At 41.7% G+C, this 25,925-nt stretch overlaps 1 protein-coding gene across 4 annotated transcripts in view; it reads right to left on the bottom strand.

Annotated features, from left to right (window-relative positions):
• ASAP1 (ArfGAP with SH3 domain, ankyrin repeat and PH domain 1) overlaps positions 1-25,925 on the bottom strand; it is a 350,653-nt gene that overhangs the window by 117,334 nt on the left and 207,394 nt on the right. For all 4 annotated transcript variants that reach the window (XM_036830057.1, XM_036830056.1, XM_036830054.1 and 1 more), the window contains one exon: positions 6,655-6,800. In XM_036830057.1, the coding sequence (XP_036685952.1) occupies positions 6,655-6,800 (146 nt within the window). The remainder of the gene's footprint in view (positions 1-6,654; positions 6,801-25,925) is intronic.

Genomic DNA, 25,925 nt, shown 5'->3' with positions numbered 1-25,925 from the left:
TATTATTAAAGACTTTCCCCAACAATAGCTATATTATTAAAGACTTTTCCCAACAATAGCTATATTATTAAAGACTTTATCCAACTTTCTCTCCCTGACTAGAATCTGATAATTTATTTTTATTAACCTTATCATTTAAAAAAAAATTATAGACTCACAAAAGGTTGCAGAAATAGTACAGAGAGGTTCCTTGTACCCATCAACCCACTTCTCTCAAGAGTAATATGTTACGTGTGCTATAAACCACATTATCAAAACCCAGAAATCAACACTGGCACAAGATGATCAAGCAGGCTCCAGGCCCTACTTGAATTTCACCGATTTTTGCACGCACTTATTTTTTGGTACGTCTCTGTGTACATTTCTATGACGTTTTACCACATGTGTAGATATGGTACAGCTACACCACAGTCAAGACAGAGAACTGTTCCGTCAACTCAAAGGATCTCCCTTGGGTTCTTCCTTTATAGTTAACACCCTTGCCCCTGCCTCCAACCCCTGTTCTCTATCTCTGTAATTCTGGATGATTTAGACTTAAATCAGAAAAATACATAAATGGCAAAGTTATCTTGTTATAAGTCACTGTTTTATGGAACTTCTTGTTTTTACTTTAAGACGTCAGAAGCCCACAGTGGTAGAAAGAACACGAAAGAAAGAGAAAAAAGACCTTCCTGTATGTACTTGGGTAGTTCCCACCAGACCGGCAAGTCCCCGATCCTATTCCTGCCCCAGTACCTGGATTCCCAGGTGCTGACAGCAAGCAGCTATCTCAGCACTGGTTCTCCCAACAGGGAAGGGACGAGGTTGAACTGCCAGGGATGAGGGCTCTATCAGAGGGGGTTCTTTGGAAAGTCACATTCTCTCGAACTTCTAGTGAATAACTTTGTCCCAACCAGGAAAAGTGCATATGCTCTAATGCTGACACTAAGTGAAATCCACAGAAACACAAAGTTGCTTAGGACATGTGATTTCATCTATGTGAGGGGAAAAGTGCAGAGAAAGAGGACCAGGAAGACAAACCCGAAATATCAATGAAGGCTCTCTCAGGGTAAGAAGGATGTAAAAGAGAACCTGCAATTTTCTCTTTGAATTCTAAAATTTCCCAACTAGGCTGGTGTTTCATTTTATAATCAGAAAAAAATACATAAATAAAGTCCCTACAGTGGCCATTAATGCCACAGTAGTATTAACATTAATGTAGTTTACTAATATGGTAACAATCCACTGTGCGTGCGTGACTCAAGGAATTTGCAGTTTACCAGGTTTCTCACATGGGTCACAGGATCTGATTCTCAAATAAGCAACAGGGTAGGAAGGGAGGTACTTTTCCCCCATTCTTCCAGGGAGGAAGTTCATGCTTATAAGTTAGGCGAAGTTAACCTTATGTCACTCAGTCCTGATGTCAAAGGACATAACAAAGCCTTTGATTTCTGATGCCAGTGGTTCTCAAGTCCCCAAGGTCGAAAGTATTTCCATAATAATACTAAGAAGTTTTATCTGACCTTTTCACTGTCTTGACACTTGCACTGATAGTGCAAAAATAATGAAGGTAAAACTGCTGGTGCCTTAGTGTGATGCAAGGTATTGCCACAAAGTGTAGTCACTCTATTCCTCATGGTCATGCTCTTGCAGTACAAAAATAAAATAAAAGGCTATTTTCATTTAAGAATGTCCACCATGAAACAGCAGAAATGATTGATTTTATTACCTATCAACCCTTGAGTATATCTTCTTAATATTCTCTTTGATGAAATACGATGCATAGGAAGTAAAGAACTTCCAAGGCATACCAAAATACGATGGTTATCTTGAGAAAACACGTGCATGCAGTTTTTCAAGTTGCAATCTGGACGGGCTGGTTTTGTTAGTTTTCTACTGGAACGCCACTTGTTTCCTTGGAAGCGTGACTGACAACTGTGGTACTGAGACCTGGGTATTTGGCAAACATTTTCTTGCAAATGAATTACTCGTCACTACAAGGTGAACAAGTGACAGTATTTGTTGCTAATGATAAAACTGGAGCTTTCAGAGAAAAGTTAAAATTTTGGAAAACCTCTGTCACCATGAGCTTGACAGTTTCCAAATCCTTAAAGTTAATTTATATGGTTTCAGATTCATATTGCTACTAACTTTTAAGGAACCACCATCACGTTTTGACATACTACCAAAGAAAATTATTGATAATTACCTGAAAAGGCTCTGAAAGTACTTTTCTCTCTTCCCAATATATAGACCTGTATGAGACTGTAATTTTTTGTCTACTTCAACTAAAACAACGTATTGCAACAAAATGAATTAATACATTAAAAAATTCCTCAGTTTTAAATTCTAAGATAGTAAACATGGATAGAAACAGTCCACATAAACACAAACTCTTTGGCGTTCTCAAACATTTTTAAGATTGGGGTCCTAACACCCAAGTCTGAGAACTACTGGCTAACACTCTTCCAATATAATATACGTAATTCACTAATGAGGGAAACCAAAAGGAAAAAGTAGAGAAGACAGTACTTCGCAAGCTAAAGAGAAACAGGGGTTGGACGACTACCGGTACAGGTTCCAGTCACCATGTCAGAGGGGCCATTAGCAGCCACAGTCTATAGAGGCAACGCCACGACTTTTGTAATTTGTGGACGCAGCACCGCTGAATCCACGTGAGCGTGATCCATAGTCAGGGAGCTTGAGCTCAAGCCCCAATTCCACTACTTCCCAGGCATGTTATTTTTTGAAGATCTGATGCACTTATTCTCAAAATGGGATCTGACTACCCATACTTGCCATTACGCGGCGGGCTGCCATAAAGATCAAGCAGGAAGATGTAAATAATAATAAAAGCTTGTATTTGCTAAGCAAATTCCATAGGTCAGGTATTACGCTTGGTGATTTACTTCCAGGATCTCGATCAAGTCCCACCACACCAAGAAACAGATACTGTAATTTCTTTTTACAGATAAGGAAACTAGCATTAGAGAAGTTAAGTGATTTGCCTTAGGCTAGAAAACTGGGAGCTGGGAGTTGGGAGTCCAGGTCTGATAGCCACCAAAACCTATATTCCTCCCACCACTTACAATGCATGAACTCTCCCATCCTGTATTATGACCTTTTCATAAAAACCATTTTCTAGTATGTGGAGGGCATGGGCAGTAAGAAAAGCAAGTTTCTTTAAACCTGGCTCAGTGCATGACCCTCTTTGCAGTCCTCAGATGTCTATTAGTTACAGGTTAGGGACTTTGCTGGTGGCGCAGTGGGTAAGACTCCTCGCTCCCAATGCAGGGGGCCCGTGTTCAATCCCTCATCAAGGAACTAGATCCCACACGCATGCCACAACTAAGCAGCCCGCCTGCCATAACTAAGACCCAGCACAACCAAAAAAAAAAAAGCTCAGAGATGCAAGAGGTTAGAAGCTGGCTAATAAAAAGCCAGCCTCAGTCCATGTGAAGTTAACACCAACATCTGGGAAGCTCCTGGGAGTTTCCATGTAACCTCTCACTTGATGATCATACCTTCCACACTCACTGAAAGTTTAGAAAAACAAACATCTAAATGGTGACTGAGAGAGTCACCAGCACTTAGTGCATTGATGTTTTTCAGGACCAACCCTTCAGAAACTCCCAAACACAATATACTTATAATACTGATTGCTTAAAAGTAACATGACTAATAAAAGTTTTCCCTACCTAGACTCAGTCAAAAGCAGAGCACTAGACCTGACCCCAAAATCGACCCTTTCCTTTCCTCCATAAAAATAAATATCATTTTAATATAAACTATTAAAATACCCATCGTGAGCAATATCTTAATTAGAAAATGACATTTTTCAGGATTGACCATAGACCTCAACAAAACAGACATTTGGATTTACCGGCTGAACTGAGGATACAATTTAGGAAGTCTAAAATATACCAAGGTACCTTGTTTTAAATTTCACTTTCTAAATTTCAACTGTATCCATTACTGCTTAATGTTTCCAGCCTTCACTAGCCTAAGGGAATAGGATTTTCAAGAATCTCCTGAGAAAAACAGCTTCCCAGGGGGGTGCTCCCCCAAACTCATCTGGGGCCTGAAGGTGCTTGCAACTGACCCAGAAACCCCTCCCTCCCCGAGGGGACTGGCTTCCTCTCCGCCCTCTGCTCTGGGGCGTGGCCCCGTCAATCTTCCTGGTTTGCTCTTCCCTTTCCTGGCAAAATGTAAAAAGGGAAGCAGCAAGCTGCTGGCTGTTGTCGGGTTGTACGAACTCCTGGGACTGACTTTATTCAATCAGAATAGTGTTCCCTTAGTAACCAGCTACAATACACACTGATTCTTCTAACCTGCTCCCTCACTGGAAATGCCACCACCTTCTCTTTTTTTGGCCGTGCCGCACGGCTTGTGGGATCTCAGTTCCCCAACCAGGGACTGAACCCAGGCCATGGCAGTAAAAGCCCAGAATCCTAACCACTAGGCCACCAGGGGACTCCCTGCCACCACCTTCTTTTAAGGGAAAATGGTTTTGTTTTTTAAATTAATTGAATGAAATCTTCCAGCAATTTCTTTTATTTCTTTCTTAGACTTCTGAAAGGAGGAGGCCTGCAGCTTGGGGTATGTTTAGGGAAAGAAGACAACCAGAGCACGAGGTGCCAGGCAGTGCAGAGTAGGCTGGGAAAGACAATGGATGCAGCGACAGAATGCTGGGTTCACATCTCCTTACTAACAGTACGCCTGAACAAGTCACAGACATAATCTCAATGTGCCTCAGTTTCCACGTCCTGATTAAAGGTAAAACCACCACAGGGCTGTTATAAATTGTTAAATGAGAAATCCACACAAAGCACATTGCCAGGTTCCTCAGAGCGTTCAATAACTACCAGTTGTTTCTGTAGTTATAGTTGTTTCTGTAGTTCCATACAGAGCTAAGCAAACACAGACAATGACTGATGCTTGAATGGCCACTGACTTGTGTGGACAGCATGAAATCCACACACGAATCCCTACACACGGAAGGAACCTACAGGGTAGGGCAGTGTGGAAATGGACTGGCCCAGGAAACACGGAAGTGATGGCTATTGACTTAAGCCACATACATTTGGTCTCCTGGAAACTCAAGGTTAGCAAGATATTCCTGTGACAACGCCAATCTCAGGGGAAACAGAACGTCCTCCCCCACTAGTAGCCGTTTACCAGTTATCACTGAAGTGAACTGTCAGAGTCTTCTTTCACTTTTCTTCCCACCATAGTACCTTTGAGCAATGCCACCCGCAAAAAGGCAGGCAGTACCCAGAGGAAGGAGAAATGGGAGGCCTCATCTGAATCAAAGAGATTCACATAATCTAAGATTTACAGAAATATCATGGGTTTGTCAAATAAACCCCAAGGTGTAGGAACACATAGGCCCTAAGTTAAATACCATCCTTTCTCAAATTTCTGAAAAGAAGACATATTTCTATTTGCAGTCTCTATTTTCTTTAAGATTAGCTGTCACTGTGTAAGACTAATTCAGTGGCATAAACTAGCAAACAGAATTAAATTGTCAGGGAGACAGACACATACATATATTTATCTAGTGGGATAAGAAAAAAATAATAATATTCTGATTGGTCAAATAACCAGGTTAATTTACTATATAGAAAGGTAGTCTTTATTTTCCAATAGGGTGTATTCACATCTGGAAGATAGCCATTTGTACCAAGTAGATTTGCGACACGAGTCTCACGTAAGACCACAGACGCCTATTTGATATGAGTAACTGACCCAGGGTCAAGACATCTTAAGCTTGAGTTCTGGATCTTTAAAGGAGGCAAAGATGCAGTGCTGAGACTGGCGAGAGGAAGAGGAGGAAACAGCTCCGCTCCTTCAGGAAGGAGCCAACAAAAGTATGATATACTTTTCCTTTGGTATCTTTCAACCTTCCACTGCTCCCATCTCTTGGGACTTAGGGGAAGAGATACTTGATTAAATTAACTCACACACAAGTGTGGTACCTGTGCTACACAGAACAAACCTTTCTTGGCATGAACGCAGTGTGAGGGTGAGGGAGGGTAGTGGGCACAATTTGGGGACACCCAGACAACCCTGCCTGCCCAGTGGGTCCCCCCACCTCCATCTGTGTCTGCTCCTAGGTCAGCAGCTCCAGTGTCTCAGATTTTTAGGGATTCTTCTTGTCATCATCTACTTCTGAAACCACAGATTCCCCAAATCTTTTTTCTTGGGAGGGTGTTAAAAGGATATAGGGAGTTGGGAGAGGTTAATTATTTGTAAATCAGGGACCAAAATGCATGCTGGTCTTCACACAAGTGAAGGGTGACATGTATGTTTGACACAAAAAAGATCATCACTCTTTCAAATAATTAAAACGCAAGAGTTACTAAAACTTATCTAAACAAACACAAAAGCAAAACGATGGGAGAATGTGGAAGAGAGTTCAGGTTAACAAGTTTCTCTCAGATTCAAAAAACTTACCCTGCTATCAGCTGGGCCAGAGGTACAAATTCTACGCATTTCAAGGTGACATTTTCCTTAAATGTGACTCCCTACCGAGGACTAAAAAGATTTTTATTTTTATTTTTTGCCCTCAGGATCAAGGGTTGGGGAGAAGATTATTATATTGTTCTCTTCATGATCTTACTATACCTTGATCGGGCTGTAATTTAAAAAAAAATCTTTTATGAAATGGCTTACCAGATTTTTCAGCAGTGTGGACAGTTCCTTTGTAAGAGTAGAAAACTTGACAAACGCGGTGCCAAGATCTGGGTTGTCTCGACTTAAAAAATTACTCCCAAACTTATCAAGAACTTGTGCATAGTTTTCTTCATTTTGTACATGATCTGAAAAGAAGAAGAAAAAGGAGTCTGAGCTACTATTTGACACAATGACAAGTTACTCTGAACATTGATCACTAGAAATGCTCAAAAGGAAAGCAAAGAAACTCCATCAATTCTTTACTGAACATGTCTACAAGGTGGTCAGCAGTGCGCTGAGCGCTCTCACTCACTCTATCAAAGGCGGTTTCCACTTTTTCTATCAGAGCGTTGAGTTCATTTGTATCCCAACTAATCCACAGACTCACCAAACATTGAGGGGTCAAATTATCATCACATTTTCAAGCAATTAAGAAACTATGATCGTCAGGAAACAAGGAGAAAATTCTCCTTAGAAAAATCAACCTTGGAATGCAAAAGAAAAATCCATGTGTTCTAACATGTTTCTTTCTCTGCAATTAACCTTAATTCCCTTTCATTTTGTCTAAGACCCAGGTCCGAGGAACAGCATTCACACAATGCTTTTTCACACATCATCTCTTGATGCAAAATGTGCAGGTGTAGATCAGACAGATACAGAGTTCAAGATTGGTTTCACTACCTATGAGCTTGCTACCTTAAGTTTTTTAACTTCCATGGTTATTATCCTAGCTGGCACGTGAGAGGTATCAATACAATATCTGTGAATAAATTTCCCCACTCTGAGCTTTGGTTTTCTGATCTATGAGATGGAGACCGATATTTACAAGACTGTGGTGCTGATGAGTTGATAAAAAATATACAAAAGTTTCTCAATAGAGTGAATGCTCCATAAGTAATAATAATTCCTTCCTCAACACACTTTCTCTGCTTGGCTTCCAGGATATCACACTCTCTTGACTCTTCCACCTCATGGCTGTTCCTCTCCATCATCGTCTTCGCTGGTTCTTCATCTCCCTGGCCTCAAGTCTTTGGGCCTTTGTTCTTCCATACTGATGCTCGCTCCCATGGGATCTCACCTAATCTTACGGCTTTAAGTAATTTCTATCAGCTGACAACTCCCAAACTGATATTCCCAGCCCAGATCCAACCCTGAATGCAGACATATATCAAGTGCCTGATCAATATCTCCTAGTGTTCAATCTTAACTTGCTAAAAACAAACCCTGATGTTCTGCCCCAACTCTCTTTTTTCCACAGTGCCTCCATATCTCAGTGGGTTAATGGCAAATACATTCTTATAGTTGTTCAGGCTGAAACCCATCAAGCCATAGCTGATTTTTCTTTCTCATACCCCAGATGCAATCCACTGGCCTTTACCTTTAAAAATATAACTGAAATCTGACGGCTCACCACCCACATGACTATCAACCTTATCCAACATCATCTCTTGCCTCCATCACTGCAAACCTTCCTGCAAAAGTTCCTTTGTTGCAGCTCTTGCTCCCCTACAGGCCGTTTCCAGTACAGCACCCAGTGTGATCCTGGTAAACAGTGCATCTCATCTTGTGACTCTCGGGGCAGACACTGCTATTCATCATGGATATCCAGGTTCCCAACCCTTGCAGGCTTATGGGAAGGGATAGCGCACATCCCCACACCCTGAAGTAACAAGGCACTGACCAAGGAAATGCGAGTGGAGGTGGTGTGTACCACCTTCACATGGCAGCATCTCAGATGCCCGTGCTCAGCTCTGCACGGCTCTCTTCCTTTGTGGTGGAGTACAGGGAAGCATGAATTTACACAGAGGCCCACAGTAGGTGTAGGATATTTATTAAACAAATAAATGAACAAAAGAGTATCTATCAAAATCATACCTTTAAAGGCTTAATTCAAACAACAGCTCTTTCTTTTCAAAGCCTCCCCTTAGTTGGCAATAATCTTTCTTTGCCCATAATTCTCTGTACCTCTACTGCAGTATTTTCCACTACATCATACATCTGTGTAAGTACAGCTCTTTCCCTTCCACCGGACCACGAGAGGCAGGGGTTCCCTCTGGCTCACCTCTGCATCCCCACACAACAAACACCACTGCATGTGTTTCAGTGAGCTCGGCTTATGAAGCTAGCTTCACTGAACTGTTGACTTGGATTCGTCGATTTCCCTTTCAGGAATTTAAGAAGCTTTCACTTCTTAAGTCTCCTAGGTTGTTCAGTAATTGAACAATAAATAATTTAAAATTTTTTCACTCTCAGACACACCCTCAATAACTGCATGGGAGCAACAGTATGAGCCTGGACTGGGGAACGTCCCAGGAAGAAGTCGAAATACGACGAAGGTAACAAGCGTCACCGCGTCCAATGAAATGAAATGAGGCCCCAGCAACCTTCTAATCATTGCCACATTAAAAATGCATGATGCCTACAGTGGATGTCGGCATTTCAGGCTGAGATATTAAAAAAGATAAAATGCAGCTCCGGTTACTGCCCAGGTTCACTCTGAGAAGCGGCTCAGAGAAACACAAAAGAAAGGCCACATCAGCTGCACAGACAGGATGCACACCTTTGATGTCCCGCATAAGCTGGACCCACCCTGACACCTTCTGTGTGAGGCCAAAGGGCCTCACCTTGCCCCAGAGAATCCCACCCCACCTGCCACCCTTTCCTGCTTCTGGAGGCCAGCAAAAAAGGGGTTCAGCTACCTGTTCATTTCAACTGCTTTCGAGGGAAGGGTCTCAGAGGTAAAACCTAAGTGGTCAGCTTTGTGTTATTTTGCTTGAAATTATAAAATATTTCAAATGATATATCAAAATCTTTAGTTAATAAAACGCCCATGTACCCACTGGCCAGTTAAGAAATAAAATACTGCAGAGTGTCTCCTCTCTCTCCCACCTGCTACGCAATCCCAGTCTCTTCCCTCCTTCCCCAGACACAACCACTATCCTCAATTTGGATTTCCCTGTAGGGTTAGAAAGTACTATGAGAAGCTCTCCTTTTATGAGGGACGACAGATTCATCAAAAAATAAGATGGACTTGGCCAAGGAAGGGAGAGAGGCCACAGGAAGTTGGCTGAGAACGTTCTCTGATCCAAATGCTCTTCACAATATCATAGTTAACCTTCACCAGAACTCTGCAAGGGAAGAATTACGCTTGTGGGGCAGATGAAACCTTTTTAAAATGTGGTGAGAGAGAGGCAAAAGGTGAGACTGGATACGTACAGGCTAGACCATGGGTGCTGTATGTTTTGTCAATTCTGCAACCGAAGAACCATATGTACACACGTAAGAGTGTGTGCGTATCTATGTATTAATGACGTTTATATATACACACATGTATACAATTTCCTAGTGTAGTCGCCTGTTTTAAAATATAGCAGCTAATTTAGTGAGCTGTATCTTGGCATACCACTACTAATTCTCTTGAGGGTAGAAATGATGGGAGTTAAACCTCAGGTGCTCGTGCCCGGCATGTGGCACGTGCGCCTAAAAGATCAGCTAATATTACCTCTATACCCATGATTAGTTATAATACAGAGATGCGTTTAATATCAAACAACATAGGGGCGTACGTCTCACGTTTTAAGTCTTTTCTTACATACCACATTATAAAGCTAACAGTGACAATTCACCCGACAGATTATATAACCACACGCATCCCTTTGTACAAAATTAAGGGTTTACCAAGCAGGTCTTCAAAGGCACGGAGGGCAAGGAGACAGGCCCCTGGTGGAGGCAGAGGCAGAAGGGAGGGACAGATTACAGAGCAGAGTAAGCAATGTGAAGGGAATGTCAGTTCAGGGCGTTAGGGGAGGAGGCGGAGATAAAGGGCCCTGGCTGGGGGCACACCGCACTGGCATGGGAGAAAACGGCCTCGTGGGCTCAGGACACTTCGGGGAGCAGGATGAGCCACTTTAAGACGTTTGCTACGCCCAAGTGCTAGATGACTTCGGGGAGCTGGTGAAGTAGGGGCTGGGGAAGCTGGCGAAGACAGAGATGGGATAAAAGGAAAGAAAAAAATAGGGTGAGAGAGAAATCTTGACCCATCCACAATGGAGACCCACGCTCTTCCAATATTTGCAGGTAATTTCTGGCATTCAGGGTACTGCTGCAAAGTGTAAGACAGTAAGAGCAAGGTGACTCCTTTCAGTTCTGACAAAAGAACAAAATAATATAGTTTTACCAACTGAACCAGAAAGGGCCACTTAGTCAGGATTTCAACCGCTGGCATTTCTTCAGAGACATGACTGACATGTACTAATCACCTCATATGTTCCACACAGCCTGAAAGGGCCTTTACATACATCCCAACATTTAAGCGCCACAGCAATGCCTAGGTAGTGATTTCTTATTCCAGTAATAATAGTGATAATAGCTAGTTTGTTGAGCATTCAGTATATGCCAGTTACTGCGTGAAACACTTTACATACATTACCTCAATCACACTTATTAATAAGTCTATGAGAAACAAAATGATCTCAAATAAGCAACGTAACTTTACAACTTAAGGTACTAGAAAACTAAGCCCAAAGTTAGCAGAAGGAAGGATATAACAAAAGTCAGAGCAGAAAATAAATTGATACCAGAAAAACAAGAGAAAAAAGAAAATGTTACTAAGATCTATTTTTTGAAAAGATAAACAAAATTGACAAATCTTTAGCTATATTATTAAATTAATAGATTATGACCTATTAACTGATAAAAGGAACTCATCCAACTTAATAGCAAAAAACCCCCCAAATAAACCAATTTAAAAATGGGCAAAGAATCTGAAGAGACTTTCTCTGAAGAAGACATACAAATAGCCATCAGGTACATTAAAAGGTTTTCAACATCACTGATCATTAGGGAAATGCAAATCAAAATCAGAATGAGATATCACTTCACACCTGTTAGTATGTCTATTACCAAGAAAGACCAGTTATCTGTCCCCATAACTGCAGCTTAGCAGCAGGAGAATCACCCAGATAGGCCCAGTCAATGTATATAACCGTGGAGATAATAAAATAAATGTTTTAAGCTACTATGTTTTGGGGTAGTTTGCTATTCAGTCATGAATAACAGAAACAATCATCTACATTGCTTTTCCTTCAACCCTTTATTTCTTTGTATTCGTTAATTTCTCAAATAATCATAGAATCTTGTCGTCAAAATAAACTTAATTCACTTGAAATCTTGAAGAAAAAAACGAAGTCTACGAGATAAGTACTGTTATCACCCTTATTGTGTAGATATGAAAAACGTGCCCAAGGCCATACAGCTCATAAATAAGGGAATTTAAATTAGGGCTTTTTAATCTATGAGCTGAGGACTTTCCCCCATATCTTAAAGTGAGACAGACTCAGATTCCAATTCCAGGTCTATCTCTTACACTTTGTGATTGCACTGATCCAGCAACTTCACTTTTTTCTAAACCTCATTCCCATGCTGTAAAATGGAGATAATAATGGTATTGACTTCACAGAGGTACTGCAGTGATTAAGTAAGATACTGAATGGTACATGATAGACTCAATAAATTTCTACGATGACAAGGCCAATAACGATGGTGAAACAGCACGCTGGCCGTCCTGGGCCGGGCGGCAGGGGCTTCCAACAGTACTCTGAAATCAATGCGCCCACTCCGAGTTCACATTCCTAGCGGCTGGCAATAACAAGTGCCTTGGGAATACAGTAAAGTTCAATACTCTTTAAAAATACCTTGTATATTTCCCAATGAGGCCCTCCTCAGAATTTTCAGAAGCACAGCAATGATTAAACAGGCCTTTCTCTGAGGGGCGTTTGCCTGATTGTCACCCTGTTAGACTTTACCAAACTGGGAAACTTTCACAAACCCTCCCCGACTGGCCCGCCAACCCCACCGTTGACTCTCTGATACTGTCGTTTATTAAGCACCAACTGTGTAGTGGGATCCATCACAGAGAATACGTTAAAATGCAAGACAGTTGTTTTACAGATAAGAAAAGGGAAACACAATGGTGAAGCCAGGTTAGGACCCAACTTCATTTGATTCCAAACCCCATCCTTTTCCACTGACAGACTCGGGAAAGACAATCCCAGATATCGGAATGTGTGCCACAAACGCCTATTTGGAATCTACTGCATGAAAGGCTTAATGATAAATACCAAGAAAGAAAGGGGAATAAGACCTCCTGGCCCATAACGATGACAATGATATAATTATTATAACAATACCTGTTAACAGTTATTAACTGCAATAATAACAATTAATTGTAGCTAAATTTTTTGGTGACTTAATGTGCCAGGAACTGTGTCAGGTATTTTTCCTGAGAATTCAATGCTCTCAAGAACATGCTAACATTACCCCATTTTTATATATGCAGAAACTGGTTTAGGGAGGTTAAACAAGTCGCCTCAGGTCACACAGCTAATAAGAGCTGATGACACGTGCTGACTGCAGAGCCTGTGCCTTCCCCCCCACCCCCCCACCCCCCCGCCCCGGGTCACGCCACGCAGCTTATGGGATTTTAGTTCCCAGACCAGGGATGGAACCCGGGCCCTGGCAATGAGAGCGCTGAGTCCTAATCACTGGACCGCCAGGAATTCCCCAGAGCCTATGCTATCAACCAATAGGCTTGGCTAAGTGTTGGAGCCCCTAGATGTCTTCTAATTTGAGCCAGATGTCAAGTGATGGAGGGACCTGAAAATCTGGGTCTTAGTTCCAGCCTCTACCGTAAGACCCTGGTCAGGTGACTAAGGCTCTTAGGGGCTTTAATTTCATCTAGAAAACAGGTCTAATAATACCCACCCAGCCTACTCCTGGAGGCTAATTACTAAGAGGTAAAGACGTCATAATTACTGTGAAAGCTCTTTGGGGAAAACAACAGCAGCAGTAACAACAACAGAGAACACTAGAAAACCACAAAGGATTACTTCTGTTTAATGAGCATAAGGCCTGGAAGACACTCATAATAAATCCCTCCTGAAGAGCAGCCCCAACCTAATTAACGTTCATGGAGGCACCACCTGGTGGAGGGGCACCGTCCTGCGTGGCACAGAGACCTGGGTCTGAATCTCCCTCTGGCCCTGCCTGGCCATGTGTGACCTTGGAAAAGGCACCTAACTTTTCCGGGCCTCAACTTCACAGGTGAACTGTGATAGATAACATCTAGAAAGTACATACAAGTCCCTAAAAATATCTTCACTTTTATTACTTTCATTCACCCTGAGACCCAGGGTGAAGTTCTGATGTGATGGACATTCAAAGAGAATCCAAACATTATGGTATTTTTTGGAGGGTTCCGAGATATGTAAGACAACTGTGGATCAAATCCCAGATCTTCCATTTACCAGCCACGGATCTAGAGCAATTTCTATAGTGTCTCTGACTCTGCTTTCTTAACTGCAGTAATACCTACCTGATAGAGTTATTGTGTGAAATGGATGAAAAAACCCTATAATGTGCCTCACTGTGCATCTGGCTTACGCTGCCTGTTTATGAAATGGGAGGTACCACCCCTCACTCCAAAGCAAGTCTCACTTCCTTAGTTTGCTATATTCTCTTTCCTGGGAGCCTAGCTTCTTCTCTTCCAAGATCTTTATGCAAGTTATCTTCCATGCCAAGAATCCAGAGCAGCTTGTGTTTGTCAGTTTACCCTCATGATCTTAGAGAAATCTTCAGGAGGACAGCCTGATACATGTATTATTATACTATAGTTATACAACCTAGCCCAAGTTCCCAGTCCACCAAGCTCCATCACAATTCCAGGCCTAGCCTGCCTCTTTCAAGGTCAAATACAAGTGTGACCTCCCAGGCAAGCTTGTCATTCACTTTCAATCTCTTGCAATGCGCGGGTTCCCAGTCTTATGTAATCTGTTGTTATACACCCAGTCCCCAGCGTTGAGCCTGGCACATAGTTAGTGCTCAGTAAAATGCTCATTGCATGTAGTGAATTCTCCTGGAACAAGTCTTCTTTCTTCCTTCAAAAAAGACTCAGCATGGGCCATGGGACAGGGATGAAAAAACAATGAACTATAACCGCAATAGTAAAGCCATGTAATACATGTCATAAATTATAGTGCCGGCATAGAGGGGCACGTGATTAATTCTTTTATACTATCCTACACATACTTCGTAGCACAAATCACACTTCCACAAATTTAATTCCATTTGTTTTTAAAATTACAAAAGTAATTCATACACTACTACAGAGACGTATAAAGATAAAAAGTATTATTTCTTTCCTTTTCTCCAATCATCTCCTTGAAACCAGCAAAGTTAATAATCTGTAGTGTAAACTCTCTCTACGCTTAAAAAATACACACACAAACAAGGATTTCTCCCCTTTTCTCACTTTTAAAATAACAAATGTGGGGCTTCCCTGGTGGCGCAGTGGTTAAGAATCCGCCTGCCAATACAGGGGACACGGGTTTGAGCCCTGGTCCAGGAAGACCCCACATGCTGCGGAGCAACTAAGCCCGTGCGCCACAACTACTGAGCCTGCGCTCTAGAGCCCGCGAGCCACAACTACTGAGCGCGTGCCACAACTACAGAAGCTCACGTGCCTAGAGCCCGTGCTCCGCAAAGAGAAGCCACCGCAATGAGAAGCCCGTGCACCACAACGAGGAGTAGCCCCTGCTTGCCACAACTAGAGAAAGCCTGCATGCAGCAACGAAGACCCAACACAGCCAAAAACAAACAAATAAATAAATAATTAAAAAACAAATGTGGTATTACATATAAGACTCCATGGCTTGCTTTTTCCTTACTGAATAAAGATAGAGAAATTCAGTAAAATTAAATCTAATTATTTTAATTGTGATTATATTCCATAATAAACTTTACCACAATTCATATAACTATCCCCCTACTGAGACACTTCCAATTTTTTGCCACCAAGAACCAGTGCTGCAATAAATATTCTTATACATAAGCTCTTACGTGCTATCACTTTATCTCTGGAAGGATACATTCACCAAAGCAGACCTGTCAAGGGATAGGGTGTACATTTCAAATTTTAATTAATATTGCCATGTTCCTTCCCGAAGAGGTTGGTTGTAGCAAGTCACATCCCCAACAGCAATGCAAACATGGAAGGGCGGAGCTCTCTATAAACTCATCAGCACATATATGTCATTCTTCTTCTTTTTTTAAAAAAAATTAATTAATTTATTTATTTTTGGCTGTGTTGGGTCTTTGTTGCTGTGTGCGGGCTTTCTCTAGTTGCGGCAAGCGGGGGCTACTCTTCGTTGCAGCGCGCGGGCTTCTCATTGCGGTGGCTTCCCTTGTTGTGGAGCACGGGCTCTAGAGCACAGGCTTCAGTAGTTGTGGCTCGTGGGCTTAGTTGCTCCGCGGCATGTGGGATCTTCCTGGACCAGGGCTCAAACCCGTGTCCCCTGCATTGGCTGGCAGATTCTTAACCACTGTGCCACCAGGGAAGCCCTGTCATTATTCTCTTTAATTCTTGCCACGTGGATGTGAAAAACTTGACTACAGTAAGCCTGAGTAACTTTTTGTAATTTTATTGTCCATTCACATTTCCTTTTCTGCCTGTTTACACACTTAGCCTGGTTTCCCATTGCTTGTCTTTTCCCTATTTGTAAAAAGACTGTCTTGCATACGGGATGGCAATCTTTGTCGCAAGTATTTTCTCCCATTTGTCTTTTTTTTTCTGGCCGTGCCGCACGGCTTGCAGGATCCTAGTTCCCCGACCAGGGATCGGACCCAGGCCCTTGGCAGCGAGAGCGCAGATTCCCAACCACTGGACCGCCAGGGACGTCTCTCCCACTTGTCTTTTAACTTTCTGTATGGTGTTCTTTGCCATACAGAATATCTGAAATTTCAGATAGTCACATATACCAGTCTACTCAAAAGACTTTTGGGTTTCCTGCCTTGCTTCTACTCCTAAACCCTTCTAACGTTCAGTATTTTTTCTAAACATCGAAATCTTTAATCTAATGCAATTCATCTGTTCACACAGCAGGAAGAAGGGTTCTAATGTTATATAAAGTATGTCCTAAACTTTCTAGTATTTAGTTCAGTTTTAGTTTCTTTTTAACGTTTAAATACTCAATCCATCAGCAATGGGTGTATTCACATGGCATGAGGAAGAGTTCTAACTTTATTTCCTTTCTGCTGTATGAAAATACATTGCTTATTTAACATGGCCTGTTGTAGGTACCCATTCAATATAGGATAAATCAATGAACACATGGTAAAACTTGGATGGGGCAGGTTAGGTTTCATAAGAGACGGTAACTGAGCAGCAACCTGAAGAATAAATAGTTGGTTAACAAGTCAACTTGGGGTAAAGTACGTTCCAGGTAAGAGGTAACAGCCTACCATCAAGGCACCATCAAGTACCCAGCGGTTAAAAAGAGACTAACTTGGGGCCTTGGGTCTCTCCAGAGCTCACCATCTTCAGTCTATAACCAGGCAGGTGAAGTTTAAGAGCACTGCCCTCCGTTCCTGTCCATCGTCATACTGGGGTTCAGATCGCTTTTGCCACACCAATCCATAAAGCCAGCAACACCTACCCTGTGACCCTGAAAACAACCTGTTTTAATTTTACAAGACACCGTGTTACTGGGGGATAAGGGCTCGATTTAGAGTCCAGAGTCTGTTTTTTCTGAGATACAACATCTACTTGATTGTGAGCAGTTATTTCACGTCCCTGGGCCTCCGTTTCCCCATCTGTTCCCACCCACACTCCCTGCACTGGTCTATTGTTAAGATTAAAGGTAACACCCTTGGAGGCAGAAAGCCCTGTGCACAGTTTTTTAAATTGCCTTCCTCCATACCACTTTGGATGATTCACTACTCTGATGTGTCAAGGTCATTTTGAATTTGGATTTGTTCTTTCAAAGTTCTAGCCAAGCTTCTGCAAGAATCTGCCCCAGCCCCTGGGGTGCTATCTGGAAACTCAGCGTGCAGACTCCCATTTCCGCAGCACTGACAAATCCATTAACTAACAGAACCCCGAGAAAAGATGCCCGCAGAGTTCCACGAGGCTATTACTCAGCATTTAAACGGCACGTGACCATCACTCCATTATAGCAGAAGCAGAAATGTTCCCTATCCTGGCTCCATTATTGAGGCTTCCTAACTGCCAGATCAAATACACATCACACTTTGGTTTGTTGATGGCTTCTGAGGTAATTTCAGATCTGGCCCCTAAAAAAGCTAGAAAGGAGACAAGCAACTCCTCTCCTACTCTAGTCTCCCACAGCATGAGTGCCCATCATCCAGTGGAGCCAAGTGTTCTTATACAAAGATGTACTTTAAAAATATGGCTCCAAAAAAATATATATAGCTTCACATTTTACTGTTAATTCATCAACTTTCATCAAGCACCCGTACTGAGATACAAAGATTACTTAGGTCATTATGTTTGTGGCCTTGGGTGCGTCCCTTAGCTGTTCTGAGCTTTAGCTTCTTGGTTAATAAATTACGTGGAATTCAGGGGCTCCAAAAGCCCCTAAAATTGACTGAAAAATTCTGCCTTGCAAGTTTTGTTTTTAATTCAGGAGAAGATCCATTTTTCTCAGATTATAAAGGGATCTATGACCCCAGAAAGTTCAGAATCACAGAGGAAATGTTAGCTGAATCCAAGGAAAAAGCTTCCTACCCTGGACGGGTGCAGAGAGTCCAGCGAGTTGAGGAAGGGCAGCAGCACACGTGCACAGACGAGATCAAGGGGGCTGGGCTGGCCTCTGGTTTTGGTCACTGGGGAAAAGCATTACTTGTTGGGTCCCATGAACTCCCCCTTAGGGTATGTATTGTGCATTTCAGGTTGCGAAAGAATCTTCATCTCATTTTATAACCACTAACTCATACACAGACATGGTAGGGATAATCTTTTCTGTTTCCTAGATAATAAACTGAGGTCCTGAGAAATGAAGGGGCTTGCTAAGAAAGGTGCAGCTACTTCTAGCCTGGGCAGAGGTCACACCCCAGCTCTCCTGGCCTGGGCCACTCCTCACTGTGCACGCAGCACAGCAGCAATACAGCGAGACTGTTCTCTCCGTCCCAGAACTCCTGGAAAAGGCATCACTCCAAGGGCAGACAAGTAGGAGGAGGAGGTATGCAGAATCACCCATGTGCCGGGTGCCGCCTAAGTGTGCCGTCTGTGATTGAGAATGCACACACAAAAAAAGAGTTGAAAAAGAAACATGGCCAATGAGTATCTTCTTCTTTTAGCTCATTTGAATTTTCTACAGCAAACATGTTAATACACATTATACTTCCACATGGGAAAAAAAGAAATCAAACAGAAAATGCCATTTAAAAAAAATCAGCCCCAGGTGTTCCAAAGTAGCAACCCCCTGCAAGTCTCCACAGAGAAAAAGTGTATGTTAGATCAATTATCGGAGATGTGGAAGAATATCCTTCTGTTGTCTGTGAATGCAAGCGACAAACTGTCCCTGCAAAGTCATCCTCCGACAGCCCCTGAGCGTTCTGTCTTACAGGATTGATTACCAATGAAAAACACTTCAGAATCAAGTGTTGCAACTTGCCTGATTTACATACCCAAACAGGGCATCAGAAAAATCAATAAGTAGTTATCTTTCCGGGTTAAAGACTCAACTCAACGTCCCTCCAGTCCTGGAAACAGACACTTTAGAGTTCTTGTCTCCTCCCAAACCACAAATGGAATTCAACTCATGGACGACTGCTTTCTGGAGGTTACCACAGAGCATGGCTGCCGTAAGATGGTGTGTAACGTGAAGAACCGTGATGGAGCTGCTTCACGTGTGATACCCCAGGTGGTCGGAGGAGCGTGTATGAGAAAGGGAGGGTTTAAGCAAACCTGGGGAAAATGCCATACACAGAAATAAAACCAAAGACCCTGGCTTTCCTGCAGACTCTGACAGTTTAAGTGAAATATCTTTATACAGGAAAAAACAATCCGAATTTGATGAGATATAAACCATCCAAGTGGTCAAAATGCAGTTTGCAACAAAGAGGCAGCAAGGTATAGGCAGGCTGTAGAATCTTAACTGCAATGGTCTGCTCAAAGGAGAAAGGTGGTCCTGAAAAGAAACTACAGATCATCAATAACCTGAATCCTTAAACAGTAAATAGGCTTAGCGAGAAGGACTGAAAAACACAAATGGGGGGTTACACATCTGTGCCTTTAATTAATGAGATTTAACTTAGAAGATTTGAAAGAAAAAGAGAGAGAGAGGGCCCCCATGCCACTCAAGGAGCAGGTGTCCCTGGAGCGGGAAGACTCATGCCAACGTGCTCTTTCCCTGCTCGCAGAGGGCACCTGTCCCTGGGCTAAGGGTGACTGGCTTGAAGATGGTGTGTGTGTGTTTTCAATACCAGGGCTCCTACAGGAATGCCAATACTATGTAAAAACACTGCATGAGTTATATTTTAAGTGCACTTTACAGGCCATCCAAGGATTTTCAAGGCTTATTTTGACCCCATAGGTTACTTTCCATTCATGCAGACTTTAAAATCTAACCTCAAATAAAGTGTGCCTATAGGTAACTACATTTTACTTTGCAATACACTGTAAGGTCAAAAGTGCAGAAATCACTACTTATCCTGTTCATCTCATTACCCACTCACCTCTCTGGCACTTAATAAATAGTTTTGACTGAATAAATGAAATGCCAATTTTCAACTCCACTAACCTCAGTTGAAGGTATACCTTCAACTCTTCAACTCCTAAGTCACTTGTCATGATCTGTCATCTATTATCTATTTAAGTCCAAATGCCCTAAAACATAGTAACCACCTGTGAGCCAAGAGTGTCTGTCAATCCCTTCCAGCTATATGCTCAATATGTGCTTAATAAATGAATTGCTCATATATAGTTTTTATAATTAAAGGCCTGCAGTTGATAACGTGACAGAGTAACTTGTACCAGGCTAATGCTCCTGTCATTAACATTGATAAACGATGGACAAAATATAAAAAATAACAACCATTTGAAGCCACTGGAGAGCAAGCAAAGGCATGAAGAAACAGGCAGGGATATTACCCTTCAAGGAAGGGAACGATTCTGGGGAAGACCATCTTTAACTGGCTTTTCTCCTGCTGGCAGACCCCAGTCCATGCTGAGCAAGGAGAACAGAACTCCAGCAGAAAGCGGCATTTTACTGAGCTAAGATGTCAGAGGTCAGGATTGCGTTAGCAGCTGGAAATTGAGTGGGGGGATCTTAGAAAGGTGGAAGTCAGAGAAAGGAGAGCCCGCACATCTGTATATACTCTCCCTTCAAACCCTTAGGCTGACCCTGAACTGCACATGCATGAATGCTATTCCAAGAAGCCCCGTGGAAAACAGAACCTTAGAGCTGAGCTGGTTTCAGCCACTTCCCAATGCTGAGAAAAGGATGGAATTCAAGTCCTACAAAGTTAGCAGGGCTTGGTAAACACTGTGGGCTGAAGTCCCAGAGGATCATGCCTTAGGAGCATGGAGCATGGAGCAGGACTAAGGGTTACATCCTAGGACTATGAGCAAAACTAAAATAAACTCACCCTAAGAAATCCTTGTACAGGATCAGGGTGATAGCGACCACCAGCAACTTAACTGTGTACTAAAATAAACACACTTCATAGAAAGATAACAATCCAGAGTCTCTACAACATGTAATTCACCACGTCTACCATGCAAACAGAAACTACTGGACACGCAAAGAAACAAAAGACATGTAGCCAAAAATCAAGAGAAAAAAATCAAGGGAAACAGAACCACAGACAAGCCAGATGTTGGATTTAGTATGTAACAACTTCAAAAATAAACATTACAAATATATTCAAGAATCTACAGGAAAAGTTGGACAAAATGGGTGTAGAGATGAAGAACTTCAGAGGAGATAAAAGTTCTACAAAAGGACTAAATGGAAATCCAAGAACTAAAAACTACAGTATTGAAATAAAAAATTAATTGGGTGAGACTAATAGCAGACTGGAAAGCAGACTGCAGAAGAAAGAAGCAGTAAACTTGAAGACAGGTAAGTAGAAATTATCCAAACTGAAGCACAAAGAGTATAAAGACCAAAAATAAACAAATAAGAGTCTTAATGACCTGTGGTGACAATATCTAACACAAATGTTACTGGAATCTCAGAAAGATAAAAGAATATAAGAATAAATAAATAATCTGAAGAAATACTGGCTAAAAATTTTTCCAGTTTTGATTAAGTTTTTTGCAATTAACTGTAATTATAATAATTATCACTGATTACTATGTCCCAGTACCACATTAAATATTTTATATATGTGTCCCAATTTTCACAAAGTAGACACTACTGCCCCATTTTAGGAATCAGAAAACTGAAGCTTGAAGTGGGGTGGAGGGCAAGGTGAAGCATCTTGCACTTATCTCCGTGGTAGTGGATCTAAGATGACAAACTATGTTTGTCCTGAATCTCTCCCCACCATTTCAGAAAGCCTCAAGTTGATGAGGATGAAGGTAATCACCACCACCACCACCATTACTGGGTCTGAATCACACATGTTACGCTTCACAACAGTCCAATGAGGTAGAAACTGTCTTTCCATTTTCAGAAATGAAGAACCAATTGCTTGAAGTGTTCTCTGTCCACAGGTTCCCTGCCACCAATCAGGGGCTAAATCAGCATTTGATCCCCAACCTGTCTGAACTAACCCACAATAAACTAATGAGGGTGTGTGTGCAGCAGGCATGTTCAGTCTATGTAAGAGAATATATTGTTTTAAGGGCATTGTTGTTCATGTATAAGTCATGCTGATTACAAAGGACATAGTAATAGGAGTGAGCTTGGAGAAATACTTTCTGGGTAGCCCTAAATTCCAGCTCTAGTTTGTATCTGAAGTAATAAACCTGCTCCTTTTCTAACTGGCCCGTCTAGCACTTTCACGCTACAGGATTACTGCTTGTTTCACTTGTCTGTCTCTCTTCACACGTGAGGTACTCCAGAGCGGCACGCCCACAAGTTTTGCACCCCACTGGATCCTCAGTGCCCCATTCTGGGTCGGCACTCACCTCTGACAGTTAATAATCTGGCAATTCTGGCTCAGCAGCTTTGGGATCATAAAGAACTAAGTTTCAAAACTTGTAGCTACTGACGAGCTGTGTAAGTAATTTAAGCCAGGTTTAAACTTAAGCTTACTAGCTGTGCCAGTAATTTAAACCAGGTTCCTTCACTCCTCAATTGGGGATAATAATGTCTTCCGTGCAGGACTGTTGGGATGATTAAGTGACAACAGGCACCTGGCATATAGTGGGCACTCAACAAATGGGGGCTATAATTTATTACTTCTATCAAAATTGGACCATTAAGGTACAGAAACATGTTTTTTATAGTCACCTTTAACAGACTATTTTTGCTGTTCATCTTGAGGCTTTAAAAAAAACCCCAAACTACTGGTTGTGGAATGAGTGCTCTCAATTTCATTTAAAATGAGTTACTTTCTCATGAAGCATGCTCCCATAAATTGCAAGCAAACATTATAAAATATTAACTCATTTTAAAAGTGAGAACACTCATTCCAGACCAGCAAAACGGAGGAAGTGCGTACATACGCGCACACACGCACCCCAGAAGGCCTGTGATTTCAAGTCACAGAGTGTTTGAGCCTTGAATACAAAAATTGTCAATTCCCAAAGAGCCTGGAGTTATAAGATTATTCTGGAAAGAGACTTCAATTTTCTAAAGGCAGTTTAAAAAATTCCTCTGGTTTTATCCCCACATAATTTGAGGAGTAATACTCTCTCCTGGATAAGTATACCCCCTTTTGGAAAAGCCTCCTTCCTTGACCATTCTGAAGGAACCCATCATTTTGATTTGTTTTCACCTCTTAAGAAGTAATGATGGGGGCTTCCCTGGTGGCGCAGTGGTTGAGAATCTGCCTGCCAGTGCAGGGGACACGGGTTCGAACCCTGGTCTGGGAAGATCCCACATGCCACGGAGCAACTAGGCCCGTGCGCCACAACTACTGAGCCTGCACTCTGGAGCCTGTGCTCCGCAACAAGAGAGGCCGCGACAGTGAGAGGCCCGCGCACCGCGATGAAGAGTGGCCCCCACTTGCCACAACTAGAGAAAGCCCTCGCACAGAAACGAAGACCCAACACGGCCAAAAATAAATAAATAAATAAATTAAAAAAAAAAAAAAAGAAGTAATGATGGATCCACAAGAACGCAAAATGCCTTGAAGGCCCAAAGTAATTTGTTTAGACTTTGCTCAAATCACTACAACCACCACCAAGAGCATTTACAGTATTTCTATCTAAAGCCTTCTACTTCTGAGGGCTTAGATTTATTTATTTACTTATTTATAACGAGCTCACTTTAATTCAAAAATATTTTTAAAAAAGATCAGATTTTCATCCACAAACTTGGAAAACAGCAAAAAGGAGAAAATTTTCTAAACACAGACTATGTTCTCTGTATACCTCTTGACATTCTTTCCAGTAAAGTTCTAACCTATTTTATCTCTATTCATCCTTGTTAAGAAAACTTTTCTTCCCACTGAAAACCACAGGATTAAAAATACCATTACAATTAAGACTCTAAACTTAATTACCAACTCTACTTAGAATTCACTTCACACTATACCTTTAAATTTGAGAAAATGTTAACTAGAAAAGTAGCTAAAGTGAAATTACTTGGATGCAAAAACATTCCCTTCCTATCCACTGATGAATTTAGCACTTTACCTTTAAAATCTTAGATTTCATTATATACAATGAGCTATTTCTTAAAACAGATAAATTATCAAAATGAAAATTTGGGGTGAACATCACACTTTAATTTTGCTTTAAATAACACAAATGTTCTTGTAAAACCACTCACTACATAATTCTAACTGAAAATGAAAGGGGAATAAAAGAGAGGGCAGTGAGAAAGCCAAGTGCTTCCTTTCCTGACGCGAAAAGGCTATGGAACCATTTACGACAATCCAGCTGTATTTCAGAAATATATACTTGTAATCAAATTACATACCACTGTCATTTTTTTATTCACTAAAATTAAAGGATTTAAGAATCCAAACTTTCAGACTAACAATGTTACAGAGATTTCTAATGGGCACCATGTGTCACTAATAAGCTAAAATGTATTCCAAATATATCTTGGCATAAATTTTAAGGAAGCCACCATATAGTAATAAATTACACATTTTGATTTGTGCAAAAAAATTTATTATTTTTTCAATCACAGAAAAAGACCCAGTAGCAGGAATATCCTGGGTCTTTACTGCCAAGGAAAAGTGTACGTGTGTGTGCTTAGATGATAATAGTATACCTGTTCAAAAAGATTAACGAATTCAACTCAACTAAGCCATTTGATAGAAAAACAAATTTGGTACCCCCATGCTTACAATGAACCACATGACTCTTCCATTTATAGAAGCATAGTGTGTATCGCTTTCTTTTTCAACAGCACTGAGTTGCAGTGAGCTCTTTTTTCTCTAGGGACACACACTGACCTACACTGGACCCACCACATGCACACACATGCCCCTGCTCACAGGGGCAGAAATCCTGTGACTGCCAGCCCTACTTCTACCGTTCTGACCTCAGGTCTCACTCAAAGACGGAGAGCAAGATGGCAGCTAGGGCTGCAGTCACCTGAAGGTTTGGGGCGAGCAGATGCGCTTTCGTGGTGGTTTTGGGCGGAAGACCTCTCTCCACAGGGCTGCCTGAGTGTCCTCACAACATGGTGGCTGGCTTCCTCCAAAACAAATGAAGGGGTTAGGGGGCACCTAGGTGGAAGCCGTCTCTTTTATGAACTGGCCTTGGAAATCACACGGCATCACCGCTATCACACTCTCTTCATTAGAGGAGAGTTGTTAAGTCTGGCATACATTCAAGGCAAAGAGAATTAGGCTCCCTCTTTTGAAAGAAAAAGTCCCAAAGAATTGCAACATACTTTAAAACCTCTATGATGCTCAAGAAACTACTAGCTATTTTAAACATATATCAGGAGGAGAGAGGAGGAAGGAGGGAAGGAACACATACACCAAGAAAAACTTTCTAAATGACAATGTATTTCACAGTTTAACATCGTTAAGACTTCGAAACTTAGAAACAACACAGGAAAACTGAATGGCTTGGAAAATTTCCCCTTGATCCAAGTAGCTCACAGAATTCAGTTTTTTTCTGTTTCTTAAAATCTCCTCATACACAGTGGGGACAAGTAAGAGAAAGAGACAAATTCCCAACGCCCTTTCAAACTAAAGGGCTTGAAGGGAGATAATGTGTATTTCCAATAAAATTTCTCTTATTATACCATTTACTAATTAATACTGATAAAGCTTATGTGCAAAATTAATAAATACATTTTAAGAGTAAGACCTTTCCCCATTCTCCATCATCTTTC

The sequence above is a fragment of the Balaenoptera musculus genome, chromosome 17, assembly GCF_009873245.2.
Source record: "Balaenoptera musculus isolate JJ_BM4_2016_0621 chromosome 17, mBalMus1.pri.v3, whole genome shotgun sequence".
NCBI classification, from domain to species: Eukaryota; Metazoa; Chordata; class Mammalia; order Artiodactyla; family Balaenopteridae; genus Balaenoptera; species Balaenoptera musculus.
The sequence above is the reverse complement of the archived record's forward strand: the minus strand, read 5'-3'. Positions and strand labels throughout refer to the sequence as shown.